This window comes from Natrix helvetica (genome assembly GCF_964273705.1).
Source record: "Natrix helvetica genome assembly, chromosome: 1".
In the NCBI taxonomy this organism is placed as follows: Eukaryota; Metazoa; Chordata; class Lepidosauria; order Squamata; family Natricidae; genus Natrix; species Natrix helvetica.
This window is the reverse complement of record NC_138548.1, coordinates 232,614,669-232,635,132: the sequence shown is the minus strand read 5'-3', so window position 1 is coordinate 232,635,132 and position 20,464 is coordinate 232,614,669. Positions and strand designations below refer to the sequence as shown.

Below are 20,464 nucleotides of genomic sequence, written 5' to 3'. Positions count from 1 at the left end.
ATAAGATCCCATAATAGATATCTTGAGGCCACATAATAAAGGTAGACCTCCAGTTACAATCATTTGTTCAGTAACTGTTTACGATTATAATAATGCTGAACAAAGGGATGTAAGAGCAGGACTCAAAATTCTGGCTGTTGCAGCAGTTCCACAGTTACATAAACAAAATTCAGGTGCCTGACAACCAGCTCATATTTATGAACAGTTGAAGCATTCTGCAATTACTTGATATCCATTTGCAATCTTCTCTACCAGTTTCTCCCAAAGCAAAATCAATGGGAAGCTGGCAAGGAAGATCACAATCCCTGTGCCCCCTTTGCACAGCCACCCTGTGATTATACACACACTCGCACACAATGCCCTCATTCCATGGCCTTCCTCCGATTACATGTTACTCTATGGCCTCTTTCCAAAGGCTCGCTATAATTGCACACATGTATGCATGTGATATGTGCCCTCTTTCCTTGATCTTCCTGTGATTGTATACATATGCGCACACATACCCCGCATAATTTTTCTATGATCATCCTGGGATGGCACACAGAAACCCTATGCCCTCATTTCCCAAACTTTATGAACTTGTGTGATACCAAGAACCCCTTGCCCTACTTGTATGTAGTTTGTACTGGACCTTCCATGCCCTACCCCGTCCCCATTCCTCATGTTCCTTAACTGGGGCTCCCCCTATTTCCTGCTTAATGACCAGCATGTCTTATACTACAACAGCAACTGAAGCAATGTGGTTATGTGACACTTGCACTTTACAAACACATCATTAGCAACAGTAATTGTGGTTCCAATTGGAGATGTAACCTGAGGACTACTTGTAGCAGCAAATCACTATTTAAACATGTAGATTAGGACATGTTTAGTCTTAATCAACATATGTAAAAGATTATTAAAAGTTAATTGAAAAATATAGCTTTGGATTATTTTCCTGAATAAATGGACAATTGCAATGCTATTGATCCATTTCTTTAATTAAGTTCTGTTTATTTACTTTAAGAACTTGTGAGGAAAGATCATGGTTTTTATTTATGCAGAAATATTGAAAATTTTAACGTGTACATAAATTTTTAAGAAGCACTCTACATGTTATTTACAATCATAAACCTATAAAACCTATTTATAAACAATTGCAGAAGAACATAGGGAAACAGTGTATCAGACCAAAAAATCTGGTACACAAATATAATCATGTTGTTTTGAGGTTCTTAACTTCCACAGGTCTTGGAACCAGATTTGTGTGATGGTTAAGGCACCAGGATCAAAACTAAGAGCCTGATAGTTCTAGTCCACCTTAGGCACAAAGTCAGCTATGTAACCATGGGCAAGTCACATTCTCCCAGCCCTACGAAGAAGGCAATGGCAAACCACTTCTGAAATCTTGCCAAGAAAACTGAAGGCACTTGCCCAGGAAATTGCCGGGAGCCAAGGCTAACTCAAAGCTACCCAAAAAAGATTACATTTTATTTTTATCCCATCTTTATTATTTTTATAAATAACTCAAGCTGGGGAACTTACTTCTAATACTTCTCCCTACAACCGCAGCTCTTTAAAGTGAGTTTAGTTGTACGTGCATATGTATATGAAGTAGGACCTAGGGCCTGTACTGCAGACCTAGGGCCTCTCTTGCCACTCAAAAGGGCTGCCTCTGTCCCCAGGGGCCAACACCTCCCATGATCTGCTACATGATGCTTACCTTCAGGCAGCGTTCTCTTCCTGTTTACCAGCCCCTCTGGCCTATCTGAGGCTGTGCCAGGTCACATGGGGCCTTTATTCTTGAAGCAACTTCAGGGAATGTTCTTCCACAGCCTCCAAAAACTCTGCGAAAACACTCTCTGTTTTTTCACGATTTTTGAAGATTCTGGAGGTCATGTAGAAAACAGCCCATGCCCCATTCTTGTGCTGCCTCTGTAGCCTCTAAAAATCACACAAGAGTGAGGTCTGCTTTTGGGGAATAGTTGTCATCAAGTGATGGTGAATACTGATGTGTCACCCAAAATGTTGTACCATGTCACCTTTGATACATGTCATAGGTTCGGCGTCATTGAGCTACCTTATTTAAACCTAAACAAGCATTTCACTATCACTACTCCATTTTCCATTTTTCCTACATGGTAAATTAAATTTATTTAAATATTAAAAACTAAATTATAGGATGTGCATACACATAAAACTTGATATTTTTGTAGGTAAAGAGATCTGTTTCCATCATATTTTAGTATATACAAAAAGAACAAAATAATCCTAAAAGGACTATTTAACATCTTATTTCAGCAACTGGTCTCCTAATTTGGAAGCTGCTTAGAGTGGAGTCCTTAGAGAGCAATTAAAATTTCAGTTAGAGATCATCATCATACATTATTGTGAAGTAGTCCATTGTGCACAATTCTGATGCCAAGAGTTATTTTTCAATATTAGGTAATGTTGAACTAAGTTTATTTACAAGTCAATTTTCTTTAGCTGGTTATATATTTACTACTTCTCATACTGTTATCTACTATTTTTCAGGAGCTCGGTTGGCATAGATATTAGAGTAATCAAATGCTTTGTATTTAAAGACAAAAAGATACTTTGGAGCAGCTAGAGGTGCAAACACAGCATTTTCCTTCTTAAACCACAATGTTTTCTTGGCACTGTATAGCGGCAAAAGTAATTAAAAATAGTGCTGTTAAATGTACATTAGATTCTCAAGTGGTCTCCCACCTAGATCTTAACCAAATCGAGGCTTGCTAAGCTTCAGAAAGTAACTACGTTATAACCCAAGAGATCACAGGAGTTTAAGAATTCTTTAAAAGTTAAATACAAAATAGTTTTTCATACTGGACTAACAAAAGACCAAATGCTACCCTTCAGCCTACATTATATTTCTGGCATCTAGTCACTATAACACTCTGAATGATTTATTATAAAACTATCAAAACAGAAAGACAGCAGCATAAAGAGGGGAAGTAATATCTAGTTACATCCAACATATATTTCTACAGTTGTGCACACCTTGAAAATGACCTCATATGAGTACCCAACATACATTTTTAAAGCATGCACAACTTTAATTTATCAACAGGGGAAAGACAAGGAGTATCAGACTGATGCATTATATAGCAGTATTGTCATGCAAGTTCAACCCCACTTTTTAAGTTCATTGCCACGTCACAAGCATGCCCACAAAGCAGCGATGGGCAACCATGAGCAACTCTACAACTTGTGGACTTCAACTCCCAAAATACCTGAACCAGCCATCATGCCAGCCACCCCTACCACAAAGGATGGAGTTTACGATGTAATATTGTGTATGTCAATAACCACTGCTCACATTTATTCACATTCACATTTATTCAAAGCTCAAAATAACTTTTTGGGGGGAATTTTGACATGGAATCAATTTATGCTAGAAATTCATAGTCCACTTTCAATTTTCCTTACCGGTACCAAGACAACAGTAAAAGAGAGTAATAACCATTTAAGAATATAAAAGATGTACCTCTCCAAAAGTACATATACAGACCAAATGTCCTCTTTTTAAACAAAGGGTATTCTTAAAGAACATATAAGGAAAAATACTGTTTTTTTATATCAGACAATAAAAGAGTTCACCAATGAGAAGTCATTATAAAGAAAATACTGCTATATACTTCATGAGCAACCACACCCATGTCCAACCAAACCACAGTAGGATGTCATAATTTGACTGCAATGCATGGGAAAGACAGATGCAATTCAGTTTCTTTTCAATAATCTAAAATTCAGGTATATTGGTATTAGGGTAACATAATATCATTCAGGCTAGAACCCTTCTAGCTTTTGTTCTGATTTTCTGTATTACTAGGAGTGGCCATCTATACATTTCCATTGCTGTCAAGAAATTATTAGGGGGGAATTGCAGGTACATAATTCTAAAAAGAATAGTAAGTGACATAGGGGGAAAAAAAGAATAGCCCTCCTGATTACTGACTGCTATAGTTCCATCAATCTCAGCTGTCAATTCCTACAGAGAGATGTGATCACATGTAGATCAGGCATTGTCACAAACACAATAAAAAGAAGAGCAATAAAGAGAAATAAAAGATCATTCTAAGGTGCCAAAACAATCAACTTCTGATGTGAAACATAGCTTGGATTGATTAGAACAGTCCTTTTTACTATCTATAAATCACTATTTGTTTTCAGAAAATCATTCCAGCTAGAAAGGAAATGGATATCAATGCACCCTCAGAAACTCTCAGAGAGCACAAAGAAGTCTTTTACTCTGTTCTACAGTACACCACCACCATCTGCTGTTGATTTCAACATCTTACACTAAGAAACAAGTAATAGCTAGCTGCCCTGAACCTTTTTTTTACTGATTTAATTGCAGCAAACTATTAAAGTTCATTAAAGAAAGATTTAAACATACCCTTTTGCTTTATTTTTTTAAAAAAACCAAATGCTCATACAAAAAGAGAAATGTGAAAGATATGGCTGGTATATCTTCAAAAGGCAAAAGCTTAGATCCTCCCAAAAGAATAATGAACAAAGTGAGCATCTCTGAACAACAAAAGTATTTGAAAGATCAAATTTAATATAGTCTATGCATTTTACACTGCAGTTACAGACCCCTAAAACACATAAAATGAAGTACCAGTGTCCATCACTTTTGTGCCATAATGAGGCAGTATGTTTCACAACTAGTTATTTTAATTTCTATTAGAATTTAGGAGTTTACATTTCTCTCTGCCTCATAAAAACACCTATCTTTGCATTATCAAAGTGACTATAGATTCTGGAAAGAAATAATTACATGTATTAATTTCACTGAGGCAGTTTAATATTTTTTTGAATGCTCATATTCCATGGAGCTTCACTGAGCTACACAACTATTAAATTGAAATTAATAATTGGACAAGAGAAAATTATTCCCTGCCCTTCTTGTTCCTAAAACACTAATCTTTCAGCATCGGAAAGACAAAAGAAAAAAAATGTACTTTATGTAATTGTTGCTTCACATTTTCCATTTGTTGTTTTTCATCATTTAGTTCATTACGCATTGCTTCTAATAGTTTCTACATGTGCCTCCAAAAATACTGGCAAGCTTTTGAAAAAGGGTTCGCCAAGCACTGATCCTCATTTTCAATTTCTCTATACGATTTTAAAGTATGATGTACAATTCTATGTCATTCCAAAATATGTACATGGGGCTTTAAGGCCCATAAAAACTTCCGGGTTTCACAAAACATTGCACCACCAAGCCAGCGGTCATGTGACTGTGATCTGGGTGCTTGGCAACCTGTTCACAATTATGACTACTTGTCAAGCCTTCCCTATCATGTGATCACCATTCGCAATCTTCTCTGCTGGCTTCCATGAAAATTCATTGAGTCCTGAGCATAACCTCCCATGGTCTCCCTTATCTGTAACTCTATCCACTTAATGTCCCATCCATTCGCTTAATGACCATCACTAGGTGTGCTGGGATTGTGATTTTGGTTGTTGAGTGAAGCAATCATGTAGGCAGTCACGTGACACCTTGCTTAATGAACACTTTACTAAATGATTACTCAATGGGACTGGCCACCCCACTCATGCCAGCTGAGGAGGCATGCTGCAAGCCCCAGGGTATTCTGGTAGGTGGGGTCCATGAGAAGAGCCTTCCCTGCCATTGGTCCTGCCCTTTGGAACATCTTGACCCTCCCAGAGTGAGGTTAGTTCCCACCCTCCTGATCTTTTGCAAGAGTTTAAAGACCTGGCTCTTCCAATTGGCTTGGGACTCTAATGGGAGAGGCTTCACATCACCTCCCCCCTGCTCATCCTATTCCCTCCCTCCCCATCTTTTAGTTAGGGTTGAGTATTTATATTTTTATAGTATTTTGTTCATATCGTGTATAGGTTTTGTATAATTTTACTCTTTTAATGTTGTAAGCCACCCAGAGTTAACATGGTAAGATGTATATAGCCTGTTTGTTTGTTTGTTTGTTTGTTTGTTTGTTTGTTTGTTTGTTTATTGCTAGTCCTAACTGTGATCATAAATCAAAGATTATCAGTATATGTTCATGATTGTAACATGGAAATTTGATTTTCATTCTTTTCCTTTAGCTTAACTTGTAACATGACCTCAATTGTTCATTATCTGCTCCACAATCAGGACCTGGACACATCTTTATCATTATAACTGAGCTCTTCCACCTCTTTGCACAATAATATAGTTAATTCTATGTTTGTGTGCTCCATCTGGTGATATTTAGGTATGTAGGCATTGCTTTGTTGTTTGAAGGCAGTAATTAATAATAATAATAATAATAATAATAATAATAATAATAATAATAATAATAATAATAATAATAATAATAATAATAATAATAATAATCTTTAATTTATAAACCGCACCCTTTCCTAAACAGGACTCGGGGCGGTGTACAGTCATATTAAAACAGTATGAATACAGAATATAGATATACTTAAATATATAAATAGGTAAACGATTAAAAAAAAACCTGGTTAAATTGTACTCTTTCATTTGTTTCCTCAGCCATACAATTTGACTATATTTCCCTTCTTAATATTTTCAATTTTGGCATTCTGATCTCCAACTACAAACAGCACATCCTGCTTCTTGATTCTTTATATCATCTACAAGAAACAGCTTGAAAAACCTATCTCATTCCAGACTGAGGAAAAGAAACAAACAGTTTTCACACCCCGGTTTTCTCAGTTCCTGCTTCCTTTCCTACTACTTCTACTCATTAGGGAATCTATCATTTGCCCATTTACTTTGGTTCCTGAGGTTTGGTTCTGTTTAATCCACTTCTTCATCCTGATGTCTGTGGTTGCAGACACCCCGGCAGTCATCTTCCCTCCTTCTTGTCTCCTGTCCAACATTTCTGTTGTTAGCTGGGACATCCTGATGATGGGGGAGGAACACAGGTGCATACAACCTGTTCAGGCAGTTTGTCCTTTCACTGCCATCATCCTGTACTATATAGTATAATCAAGCACTTTATCTTGTTTGGGCACCGGTGGCAGCTGGCATCAGCAGCTAGGCAAAAAGTGAAAAGGGCAGAGATTGGGGAGTGGGGATAAGCAGGTGGGGGGAGTTCAAGAGGTGGCAGTCCCTTCCCTTATGGAAGTTCAGGGTTGGGAGGGACCAAGCTACAAATGACTTGGATCAGAGTCTGGATCCTTCCTTAACAACTACTGGGATTCAGTTAATGACAACAGGGACTGCCAAATGTGTTGTTGCTAAGTGATGCAGTCAGATGACACCACACTTTTATAACCATATCACTTAGCAATGTTAATTCTGGTCCTAATTACCATTCTTAGCCAAGGCCTACCTTTAGTGAAGATTTAAAACTGAAGAGACATACTAACCTGCACAAGCTGATGGTTTGGACAAAAAAAGCAAAGGATCTAGAAGGTTTATTAATAAAAGTCAAGGAGCATAATGAAGAAAATGGGAGTAAGATTAAATATAAAGAAAACCAAACTATTGGCAAGTATAGCAACCAGCTTTACAATGAGCGTTGGTTTCTTACTTGATACGTCCCTTCTCTGGGCAGGTGGAGACAGCAGCCATGCATGGGTTAATTATGTCAGTATCCAATAGGACTGAGTCTACCAAATGTGACGTCATAGCCTCTGAGGTGTGTCCTCCCACTTTTGACGAAGAAGATAAGTAAACTGCTGTTCTCTATGTGAATGCTCTCGACTGCTCATCTGTCAAGAGACCTTCTCTACAGTCTCTCTATGACCTAGGTTTGCACGGAAAAAAAGGTGGGGATGGCTGCTGTCTCCACCTGCCCAGAGAAGGGGCGTATCAGGTAAGAAACCAACGCCCATTCTCCAAAGTTGGTAGAGACAGCAGCCATACATGGGACATACCAAAGCTTTGCCTTTCCACGGGTGGGATAGTGCACGGCCTAGGTGTCCTGTGAGGGAAGAACGTTTTGTAGAATCCGCCTCCCAAAAGCCACCTCCGCCGATGCGTAGTTGTCTAATTTATAGTGGTGAATAAACGGTGTTGTAGTCCAGGTGGCCACCCTGCAGATCTCCTCGACTGTGGCTTGGGTAGCCCACGCTGCCGAGGTTACCGTGCTGCGAGTTGAGTGAGCTGTGATGTTAGATGGTGGAGTCAATTGATGAACTTGATATGCTTTTGAGATAGATCTGATCCAGCACCCTATCAAGGAAGATGAGGCCTTTAAGCTCTTGTTAGCGGCGTGAAAAGAGACAAAAAGAGCTTCTGAACGCCTGAAGTCAGCTGTCCTGGTAATATAGACCTTGAGGGCTTGGCGCACATCCAACGTGTGCCTCTTTCGTTCAAGCCAGTGTGTAGCGTTGGGACAAAAATTAGGGAGAATCAGATCTTGAGACCTATGAAAAGCCGAATTTGCTTTAGATACAAAGATGGGGTCAAGTCGGAGAACGATTCTGTCCGAGTGGAACACACACAGGTCAGATCTGATGGCGAGTGCCGCCAACTCGGAGACCCACCTCGCAGATGTGACGGCAACAAGAAAGACCACCTTCAGCGTGAGATGTTGCAGTGAAGATGACCTGAGGGGCTCGAATGGCAGTTTGGTGATGAAGTCGAGGACCTTAGAAAGATTCTATGTAGGGAATCTGTGGGTGACTGGAGGGCTGAGATTGGAAGCGCCCCTGAGGAACCGTCAGATGTGCGGGTGTAAGGAGAGTGATTCGGCAGAACGTAGAGAGAGAACCGAAGAGAGGGCCGCAACCTGGTGTCTGAGTGTGTTCAGAACAAGTCCCTTGTTGAGGCCCAGTTGCAAGAATTCCAAGATGTGGGCAACTGAAGCCTTGAGTGGAGCAACGTTCCGAGTTTGCACCATGCCACAAACATTTGCCAAGTGGTGTTGTAAATTCGATTAGTAGAGGGGCATCGAGATGCTTGGATAGTTTTAATCACATTATCAGAGAGCTGGGCCACTGCTAACGCTGACCCTCAGCCTCCAGGCAGTTAGACGAAGCCATTGGAGGTTGGGGTAATGGATGGACCCCTGATGAAGAAGAGACTTGATAATGGGAAGGCGCCAAGATGGACCCACTGATAGGTTGACCAAGTCCGCAAACCACAGATGGCGCGGCAAATGGGGGCGATGAGAACGAGCTCCACCCCTTCCTCTAGCATTTTGTGAATCACTCTCTGTATCAGGGGGAAGGGAGGGAAGGTGTACAGAAGGCCGGGGGGCCATCTTTACCTCAGGGCATCCATCCCTTCTGCTCCCAGTGTCGTGCATCGAGTGCAGTATCTGGGAAGTTGTTTGTGGACCGTGTTGCGAAAAGGTCCAGAACAGAAACTCCGTATCTCATTGTCAACTGCCTGAAGATGCGACGGTTCAGGCTCCACTCTGCTGGGTCGATCGTCGTGCGACTTAGCCAGTCCGCCAGTGTGTTGTCAGTGCCTGAAATGTGTTCCGCGCGGAGGGAGAATAAGTTGGCTTCCGCCCTGATCCCCAGGCAAAATGCCAAGTCCATGAGGGAAATGGCCCTTGTTCCCCCTTGGTGGTTGACATGCGCCTTGGCCGTCGTGTTGTCTGTGAGAATCAGTACGTGGGAGTTGCGTACTGAGGAGCGGAAGTGGAGGAGGGCTAGCTGGATTGCCCTCAGCTCCAGCCAATTCATGCTGTGGAGTAGGTTAGAATTGGACCATAGACCTTGGGCCCCTGGGAGTCTAGGTGAGCGCCCCACCCACTGAGACTTGTGTCAGTCGAGATAATGAGATGCCAAGGCTCCCTGAAGAGGGACCCCTGGGAGATGGCCTGGGACACCCACCAGTCTAGAGATTTGATTACCTCCGGGGACAACCTGACCTTCACAATGAGCAATTGCTGTTGGTCTTTTGACACAGCAACAGGAACCACTGGAGGTGGCAGCTGTGAAGTTGGCCCTAAGGGACGATGGAGAAGCACGAGATCATCTTCTCGAGCAACTGAGACAGTGGAACCTGTTGCTTGCTCCTCACTTCTGTGGCCAGATCCCGATCTCTGGAGACAGGAAGACCTTCCCCTGAACCAAGTCTATCAGTGCTCCCAGGTGAACCAGATGAGAGGTGGGAACTAAATGGCTCTTGTCCCGGTTTATGGAGAAACCCTGTTCCTGAAGCACCTGAATGGAGGTGTAGAGGTCCTGGAGAGCCTGATTGTGCGACCAGGACAAGAGGAGAATGTCATCCAGGTAGCACAATATCTTTATGGGCCTGGCTCACAGGTGGGCCGTTACTACGGCAAGCAGCTTGTTGAAAACCCTCGGAGTGGATGACAGTCCGAAGGGGAGAGCCCTGTACTGAAAATGGCTGCCTGCATAAACAAACCTCAGGAACTGTCTGTGCCTCTTGTGGATGGGCACATGGAGGTAAGTCTCCGTAAGGTCCACTGAGGTCAGGAGATTGTTTCTTCGCACACTCTCCAGGATGGAAAGAAGAGAGTGCATTTTGAATCTCTTGTACCTGATGAAACAATTGAGAAATTTGAGTTCGAGAATTGCTCTCCAGCCCCCCAAAGACTTCGGCACGATAAAGAGACGAGAGTAAAATCCTTGTCCTGCCTGGCCTGGAGGCACAGGCTGAGTAGCCCGAATATGGAGCAGGTGATGGATAGCCTGCTCCACCAGGCGCCTTTGAGAGGGTCCCTGGAGATTGGGCACGTAACGCAGTGATTCGGAGAACTGGAGCGCAAGTCCAAGGTTAGGCCAAATCTGATGGTGGACCTGACCCATGCGTCGTTGGTGATGTCGTCCCAACGGATCATGAAGGCCGCCAGTCGTCCCCCAATAGGGAGGGACTCCGGGCAGTCATTTCTGCCTCTTAAAGGAACAGTTGGAGTTGTCCCTGAAGGATTTCCTAGGGGGAAACTGCTGGTTGTTCCTGCCTGATCTACTGGGGAAGGAGGGTCCATCTGGGAGGAGCCTGACATTGTGGATGGGAATTGGAGAAACCCCTGTTCTGCCCACGAAAGGGCTGTCGGCGATAGAAGGAATGATTCCGTCCTTCCTCCTTTTTGGTAGCAGCCTGAAGGACCTTACGTTTGTCCTTAGATTCCACTAAGAGTGGCTCTAGTGGAGGCCCAAAAAGGAGAATGGTGGAGTAAGAGGAGGAGGCAAGCCTCCACTTGGCCCTAACACCCGCCTGCCACTGCTTAAGCCAGAAAAGACGCCGCAATGTGATGGAGGATGCGATAGACTTAGATGCAAAACAGGCCATGTCAAGAGATGAATCTGCAGTATATTCTAGGGCCGCCTTCAATTTATTGATGTCTCTGCAGGCCCTGGAATTTCTAGAGGCGAGTCTCTCCTGGAGCTGTCTCAACCACAGACGGGCAGACCTGCTGAAAAAGGAGGCCAAAGTTGCGGCCCGGACAGCCCAGGCAGAGGCTTGATGCCCTTTAACGACTGTTTGTTCAAGCCTCTTGTCCTCTGGGCGAAGAGAGTCTTCTGGGGCGGCCAACGCCGTATTAGGAGAAGATAAACCCACCACTGGTAGGTCAATGGAAGGCACCTGGAGCACTTTGGAGAGTTCTGGCCCCACATTGTAGAGATGTTTGACCAGGGTGCTGGGGAGAGGAGCCGTATCTGGTGATACCCACTGATTTTGGACTACATTGAGAAAAAGCCTGGGCGATGGAATCACATCCTTCTCCATCTTGGGTTGGACAAAGAGTGGGTCAGTGGTATCTGCTTTGTCCGGATCGGTGCTCTGGGAAGTCTTGGGTGGTGGAATACCAGCCTCTTTTTAATAATAATAATAATAATAATAATTTAAATTTATTAGCCGCTCCCTTTCCGAAAAGGACTCGGGGCGGCGTACAATGGAGTAAAAAACATATAACATTTACATAAATCCATGACATACATAAGTACAAAGACACACATGTTCGGAGGAGGTTAACAGATACAATACATAGACAATTAAAAACCATTAAAATACCCTAATTACAAAACCCCATGTACAGTCCAAATTCAAAATGTTAAAAAACAGACAGTCAGGAGGAGTACGAGAAAATTACGGTTGAGCCAGGCCAGATAGTTGGAAGAGGTGGGTTTTCAGTTGTACACGGAAGGAGCGGAGATCGGAAGTAATCCTGATGTCCCTAAAACAGATGAGAATGAAAAATAGCTGGTTTTAAAAGGCCAATAAAGGTAGGTGGGTCTGGTGGGAGACCCTCGTCTTCTGACAGATCTGAATCTCTGGCCGGACGTTCCTCTTCTCAGATTGCTGACTGGAAGTTCCTGGAACCTAGTGTGATGATGATGCCAAACTTTCCTGGTCTCTGTGGTGCCTGGAAGTAGATGAGGACCTGTGCGAGGTAGAACGAGAAGATTTATGCTGGAGACCAGCAGTGATGTCCCGCTCAATGGCCTCTGAGATAATTGCAGCCATATCCGGAGCGCGGGTCTGAGGCCGGAAAGGGGGTGATCTCTAAATTCTGGGAGATAAGATCTGGTTCTGGAGTAAGGCTCCTGGCATCCCGCGATTTATCCCCACAGAGGCTGCGGACCCCCACTCCCCTGGCATCTCCTGATTGAATGGGGGAGGCCGCTGGGGACAATTCCTCCTCGGAATCCGACGATAGCTTGTCTGGGGGGCTAGCATGTACGACCTCCTGAACCTGGAAGGGATGAGGGGAAGGCCAAATGCCTAGTCTTCTCCCTAGCCCTTCTGGGGGGAACCTGGGTACAGCTATCCCCTTCCCCTGGGGCGCCCCCAGAAGCTGCTCTGTGACTGGGCCTAGAGACCTTGGCTACTGGTTCGGAAGGAGAAGCTCAGCGACGGCCCTACGCTTTGGTGGTCTAGTGTCCGAAGAAACCACCGAAGGAGTTTGTGCTGGGGAAGGAACCGAACCTCTGGGGAAGAGGTTCCTGGGTGGAATGCGAGGCCATGGCCTGTAGTTACGACCAATGTTTCCTCTAAGCTGCGCGCCTGCGCGGTTGTGCACATAACAAGAAAACGCCACACAGAAGTTTCAAACTGCAGCACGGTGTTTTTTAATGTCTTAAAAGATGACTGAAAATATCCCCCCTCCCTCCCTTCTCTCTCTGCACTGAACTCTCTTTTCCATCTGGTGATTGGTGAAATCAAGGAAGACTCTGCCCGGAGACTGATGACGCTGCAGAAGGGAGAATTCCCATTGGTCCTATGGGGCTTCATTGGTTCGTGGGAAAATGTGATTCGCTGGTTGTAGCCTGCGTTTCCCCTGCACATCCGGGGTTTCTCAGGCATTGCATCATCTGAAGCCCCGTTCTGGACTGGGCAGCCTTTCTGTGATCTCTTTGCTTTGGGGAGAGAGGGAACCAGCGTGGAATTGGACTGTCTGAGCCAAAGGGGTCCATGGTATCTTGAGACTTGATTTTTGAGCAGTACCAATCCTTTCCACTCTTTCCTTTCCCTTTCTGTCCTACCTTCCTTTCCTTTTCCTTTTCTTTTTCCATTCCTTTCTCTTTTCCTTTCATTTCTCCTTTCCTTTCTCTTTTCCTTTCCTTTCCTTTTTCCATTTCCTTTCCTTTTTCCTTTCTCTTTTCCTTTCCTTATTTCCTTTTCCCTTCTTTTTTCTTTTCCCTTCCCTTTTCCTCCCTTCTTCATCCTTTCCTTTCTTCTTTCCCATTTCCTTTCCTTATTCCTTTCTTTTCCATTTCCTTTCCTTTTTCCTTTCCTTTTTCCTTTCCTTTCTCTTTTCCTTTTTCTTTCTTCTTTCCCATTTCCTTTCCTTTTTCCTTTCCTTCTTTCCCATTTCCTTTCCTTTTTCCTTTCCTTTTCTTCTTTCCCATTTCCTTTCCTTTCCCTCCCTCTCCCTTCCCTTCCTTCCTTCCTGGGGGTCTGAGGGAGAGGGAGGGGACCCTTTTCCTCCTTGGCCCCCTCCCCAACATCTGCTCTGATGGCAATTATGGCTTAAAAAAAAATCAGGTGCTCAGGCATGAAAATGTGCCGCCCAAACACTATACTTTTCCGCACACACTGAAAAAAAATTAGAGGGAACATTGGTTACGACCGATGTCTTCAAAATGGCCGCCGGGAGATTCCCACCTAAACAAAATGGCCACCCACCTACAAGGAGCCTCTGGCGCGAAGGCGCAGTAAGGTAGCATTGCCGGCAAGCGGTAACGTCGGCTTGTGATGCCCAGCAGCATGGTGGAGACGCTGCGAGAAGTCCGGAGGTGGCGGAGTTGGCGGCGGTAGCAGCGGTGATGCGGCGGCAGCGAGAGGCGGCGGGGGCAGGAATAGTGGTGACAATACTGTTGGTGGCGCGCCGAGCAGCTGAAAGATTGTGAGGCAGAGGTGAGGTGATCGAGGTGCTGCTGCTACAAACTGCAGCCTCCAACGGCTGGTAGTCAGCAAGGGGAAAAAGGCTGGAAGCCCTTTGCAGTCCCCTGTAGCCGGCAGAGGAAAGCCGGCGCTGCCGATGCCAAGAGAAGCCTCGTGGTCTGAGGAAAACGGCCCTAGTGTCACGTCGGAGCCTCCTGCGAGGTGCCTGAAGCACCGGGAGGGCTGAAGCCCAAACGGCGTTTCGATATCCTTCCCTGGCTTCCTGGAATCCAATTAGAAGCAGGAGCAACTATAGAGAGAATTTAGAATGAATTTTGAAGAAAAGCCAATGTAATCTAATAATTTGGGGAAAAAGTTGGAGGACAGAGCAGTTAGCACAGCCAGTCCAAAATCGACTGAGTCTAAAAAGCAGGAGGACACACCTCAGAGGCTATGACATCACATTTGGAAGACTACTGGATACTGACAGAGTTAACCCATGCATGGCTGCTGTCTCCACCAACTTTGGAGAATTTATAATGTAGACATCAATGCGGTAAATAACATCTGCCTTTTAGAATCAACCATCAACAATAAAAGAACAAACTTTCAATTTTTGAATTTTGGTGTTTGTCTTGTCCATAATGTCCAATGCTATCATCCAATCTTTTTTTAAGTAACATCAATATTTTAAAGCCATTCTGATTTAGCATTGTTATTTTATGGTTTTATTCTTCATTATTCCAAATAAAATTATCTGAGTTTGGTGGCCTCATAAGTACATTTCATAAATAAGACTCCTTAGACTACCCTAGACAGGCAAGAAAAAAACCAAAGGATTGCTGAACAATTCAACCCAGAATCCCCATTAGAGGCACAAATGACCAATCTCAAGTTATCCAATACATTATGAAAAAACCTACCCTATTTTTCGGAGTATAAGACGCACCGGAGTATAAGACGCACCAAGATTTTGAAGAGGCACATTAAAAAAAAAAAGTTTTTGCACTCTGCAGACATCCCAAGAACGGGCCCGTTTTTTAAAAAAAACAGGACCGTTTTTGTCAAAAAAAAAAGGATATGCATAGCCTTTAGGAGGCTTATAGAGTGCTCCTGGGAGCTGGGGGGGGGCAAAATTGAGCAAAAAACAGCTCGTTTTTCGCTCATTTCTGCCCTCCCCAGCCCTCAGGAACACTCTGGGAGCCTTAAAGACTATGAACAGCCATTTTGGTGAAGGGGCGGGGTTTTGGGAAGCAAAGAAATGCTGTATTCAGTGTATTCAGAAAATATGCACCCATATTTTCAGCTTCTTTTTTGAGGGAAAAAGCTGCATCTTATACTCTGAAAAATACAGTAGTTCTCTAGAAAAGGCTGTAATAGTGAGGAGGGTAAAAGGAAAGAGGACAATCAGCAGCAAGGTGCATAGACTCAATTACAGCAGCAATGGAAACATTAAATTATTGGAAGACCAGGTTAGTGTCAGATTGTCAGGAAGAAAAATATATTTATGTGATTGCTAAGAGTCAACACCAACTTGACGACACATAATTAATCACTACCTATGTCACATAATTCCAACCTCAATTGTCATGAACTGTGACACTGATATGCAGCAATTCCATCACTGAATTCTGAAGGTTACAAAAGCTACCAAAAGACTTGAAGGCTGCAAGTGATCCACTCCTGATTTATTTTTTTGTTTGTTTGTATCCCGCCTTTATTATTTCTACAAATAACTCAAGGTGGTGAATATATCCAACACACCTTCCTCCTCCTATTTTTCCCACAGCAACAACCTTGTCAGGTGAGTTGGGCTGAGAGTGTGACTGGCACAGGGTCACCCAGCTGGCTTTCATAGCTAAACTGGGACTAGAATTCATGGTCTCTTAGTTTCTAATTAGAGCCTAAACAACTGACAGTAAAAATACAATTACTGAGGCAAATTGAAGCATGGTACTAGAAAAAGAAATGTAACCACCAAGTGGTAAGGACAAGTCATAAGTACAGATGAAGCCAAGCCATAAGTACAAATGATGCCACTTTAATAAGTTGATCTATTAAATAACAAAGGCCAATCCACCACATCAGAAGAAACCAAGTCTCTTAGAGATAAACTACAACCATGATCTATTTTTAAAATTACTCATTTTGAAAATATAAAAAAGAACATCAGTCTAGCATTAATTAATATGTCTCCAATTCTTACCTCTGTTTAGATGGTGTGCTAACCAAAGCAGATTCTTCTCTAAAAGAAAGTTTCCAGGATTCATCTGGTTTATGGTCACTCTGGCCCAATTCTTCCATGACCCAGTCACGAACATCTTCTGGGATGTTACTCCAAGCTCTTTTTGAACTTGGTTCATCAAAATAGATTGACTAGATTTTCAAAATAGAATATTGAAAAATATATTTCACAATGTAAGTTTCCAGAAGTAATCATTACTTTGTTTAATAAATTCCACAATAATTTTAAATACTAGGTAGTTATTGGATCCATTCAACAAACCATCATTTAGTATAATATATGAGCTACTGCTCTTTCAATTTCCAATTAATACACCCTTTGCTGCAAGTTTAAATCAGAAATGTATTCAAATGTGCACAGGTTATTTATTTTACAAACTTCCCTATTAACATATCTAAATCTCCTACAACAGCCATGACAGTACTGTACTATCAACAGACTGAGGCATATTCAAAAACATGCAGTTCTGTCTGTTTTTATATTGCAGTAGTAGTATCTTCTTGGCTCATATCTTCTCATACTATGTTTTCTACAAAAGTTCCCAAGACATTACTAATGGCCCAGAATTCAAACTTTCTCTGATGAGTCCTGTGAATGCTATGTTCAACATCTCTCATCAAATCAAGATTTAAGGAAAACTGCAGATGTATTATTGAAATAACCTCCAGAATATGACAGCAATTAATAGCCATGTAACCTGACCTGCTTTTACAGTTTTTGAAACAAGGTCATGCTCAGCATCCTTGCTACCTGTCCTTGCCCTAAATTTTTCTTATGCATCTTATCACATGTAACGCTGCTAAAATATTTTAGCTCTTAATGTTAATACTAGTTTATTCTAAATTAGTGGTAACATCATCCTGTGATGTATTATTCACAATAAGCAACTAGAGTAAACCAAAGCATTGATTTGGGATATTATTATGGGAACTCTGGCATGGGCAAATGAATCTAGTACTTTTGCATTTTTATTGTGCCTCAAAGCAGTTTTAGTTTATTTTTTTTAGCCTAATTCTCAAAGTGGGGGGATTGTTCACTCCCCACAGTTTTTGAATAATTGGGCAGCCATATATATTGTATTAATAAATAAAAGAAGACCTAATCCGTTCTCTCTTCCCTTAAATAGAAATATGAAACATAATGATTTTGAATTATAGCAAAGAATTATATATTTACCATGTATGATGGAAGTGTTTTCAATATGCCTGATTCAGGTTTTTGTGTAAATGGTCCCTCCAACACTCCTCTCTTTAGCATATGAAGAAGCAGTTTTGCATATAAGTTTCTATTTTTTCTACCAACAATTCCTGTACCAGCACCTGAAGGCTCACAAAGTTTTTTAATCCAAACAGCACATCTGTAACGTTCTGAAGAAGGCAAAAGATACATTTAGGAAACAGAAATTAGTAACAATTTCTCCATCCTGAAGTCAAACATGCAACTTCTTTATTTCAAGATAAAGATTACGAAACAAATGTATTACTTAAAATGCTGTGCAGAATATTATCCTTAAGTACCTAATAACACAAGAAACATTAAGATGTCGACAGACTGATACATTTACTTTTAAGTTAGGACTTTTTTTAAAATTAAACAGTTACATGCTACATTAATTTTTAAATGAATTGGCAAATTAATTAATTTAATTAATTGGATTTTTCTTTTAACATATTTATTCATGTGAAAAGAAAATGATTATTTCTGGGCTTGTTTAGACAGCCAGAGTGACTCCTTTGAAAATTAGGCAAGTTCTTAATACCAACTCCAGTAAGCAATGACTGACTCTTCCAACATTTAAAGGCATAGGCACTGGGAAGCAAATATATTTTTTAACATTCAAATTCATAGGAGAAGTTCACATTATACGTAGACTAATCCTAATATGAAGATTGAGAGGATGGAAAATATTTTGCTACATTTAACGACTGCATTCTTTTCCTCTGATGATTCTGGGAATTTAACAGTTGTTCCAAACAAAAAATTGTTCTCCTTGTGTAGCTTTCTTTCAAGTTGAACTGAATCATAACTCCTTTTATTTACCTCAGGTTTGCAAATTACTGCTTTCTATCCAACTGCTCTGATCACTGTATCAAGATCTCTAATTTTTTTCTTATCCTTAACTCATAAGGTAATTTAAAAATAAAATAAATTTAACTTAGGCATGTTAATGTTCTCCAAACTGTCTACCACTTTTATTTATATATTTATATACCATATTTAAAAACTGTCTATCTCCTCAGAGAGCGACTCTGCGCAGGGCACAAATAAGTACAATACGGGTAACATAAAAACTATACATAAATATTATAATAAAAACAGGAATGGTAAAAGTTCAAGATTAAAAAGGTGGAGGGGCTTCGGAGTACTAGCCAGCCCAATGGCTGCATGCTCTTCTGTGGGCCCCAAGCAAGTTAACAGAGCCAGTCAAGCGATTACAAACTAAAAGGAGGGTTGTGGCATGTCACACCTCTGCTGGGAGAAGGTTCCAAAGGGCGGAGGGGACAACAGCAGAGAAAGCTCTTTTCCTGGGCCCTGACAGTTGCAATTCTTTAACCGAAAGGGTTTGCAAATACCTTCCCTGTCTGACCGAGTGCGATGGGCCAATATAATAGAATGAAGACAGTTCTACAGGGAATCTGGCCACATGCTATGTACGGCTTTAAAAAGCATAAACACATCTTGAATTGGACCCACACGCAAACCAACCCCCAAAGCAGCTTCTGCAGCAGAGGTGTTACATATGCTATTCTTGGGGCACCTACAACTGCTCACACAGCCTCATTCTGTACCAGCTGAAGCTTCTGAGTACTTTTCAATAGTAGACCTTTCTAGCGCACATTGCATTAGTACAGACAGGAGATGACCAGAAATGAGATGACCAGAAATGACTGAGCAAAGAGCCTCCCTATCCAAGAATCTGTCTGAGGTAGTGCCAAACCATCCAAGACCAAGATGATAAACAAATCCGCCACCACCCACCCACAACCACCTCACTTTACCAAGGTTGAGCTGAAGTCTGTTGTTTCCTATCCAGACCCCCATAGCATTCTATTTTTGTGTTTTGCCCTAAAAATATGGAAAAATCATGTATCTGCCAGTATGTAAGGTTCTTCCAAATCACATTTTCCAGTAATTTTAAGAATTAAGTAACATTATTGCTTATTGCTTATCATTTTTCTATATAATGGGAAATAAAATATGAAATGCATCAATTGTCTAATCTTTACCTGATTTATGAGGTAGTTTTAAAACATATGACTTCATATCCACAACATAATGGTCAAATTCTGAATCCAATCTCTCCCATGCTTCTTCTTCACTGCTCATTGTGCTCAGTCAATAAACTATGTACAGATGTGTTCTTCAAGATTACTGGGGAAAAAATCATTCAGAAAATCAGGATCGGATTATATCTGGTATATTCATAACTTAAAAGAGGCATCAAACATTACACAAAATATTTCCCCTGAGACAATAGGTAATATTTCTTGCCCTCCTCCCTTTATAAACCTTTCAGAATAGAAATTTTAATTATACTGAAAATGAAAATTATACCCAAAATTAAAGCTTTTATATTTTGCTGTTTTTATCTTAGTAGCTACTACATTTTTCTAAATACTATATGATATGAATAAGTTCAAATATATATAGTGAAGCATCAAATAGCATCCAATCCAAAAGCACCAATGGTCCAAAGATCACTGCTTTGGATGGTTATAGGAAGTTTTAGAGTTCCCACTGGAACTGGAGACAAGCAAAAGGGAAGTTGTAGGGACATCCAAAATATTGAGGCTCTGAATGTCATTTCAAGTACGCTCAGGGAGAAGTAAATAGCTATCTTTTTTATGTACTGAAATTATAGTATATATAGCAGACTTGCTTTTTGATTAGCATTTTTAATGAGAGATTATCAAAAATTTAACGTCTGTTATTTAAATTTGCTTTGCAAATAGAAATCCATGCTGCTGATTGCTTTTTTTCACCTA

At 41.5% G+C, this 20,464-nt stretch overlaps 1 protein-coding gene across 5 annotated transcripts in view; it reads right to left on the bottom strand.

Annotated features, from left to right (window-relative positions):
• Positions 1 to 20,464, bottom strand: part of CEP112 (centrosomal protein 112) — a 308,615-nt gene that overhangs the window by 285,302 nt on the left and 2,849 nt on the right. For all 5 annotated transcript variants that reach the window (XR_014175685.1, XM_081956682.1, XM_081956685.1 and 2 more), the window contains exons 2-4: positions 19,706 to 19,850; positions 17,655 to 17,845; positions 16,440 to 16,609 (exon numbers count right to left, since the gene is read on the bottom strand). Coding sequence is in view for 4 of the 5 variants with exons in the window: in XM_081956682.1 (XP_081812808.1) it covers positions 16,440 to 16,609; positions 17,655 to 17,845; positions 19,706 to 19,805 (461 nt within the window). In the remaining variant the exon portion in view is untranslated. The remainder of the gene's footprint in view (positions 1 to 16,439; positions 16,610 to 17,654; positions 17,846 to 19,705; positions 19,851 to 20,464) is intronic.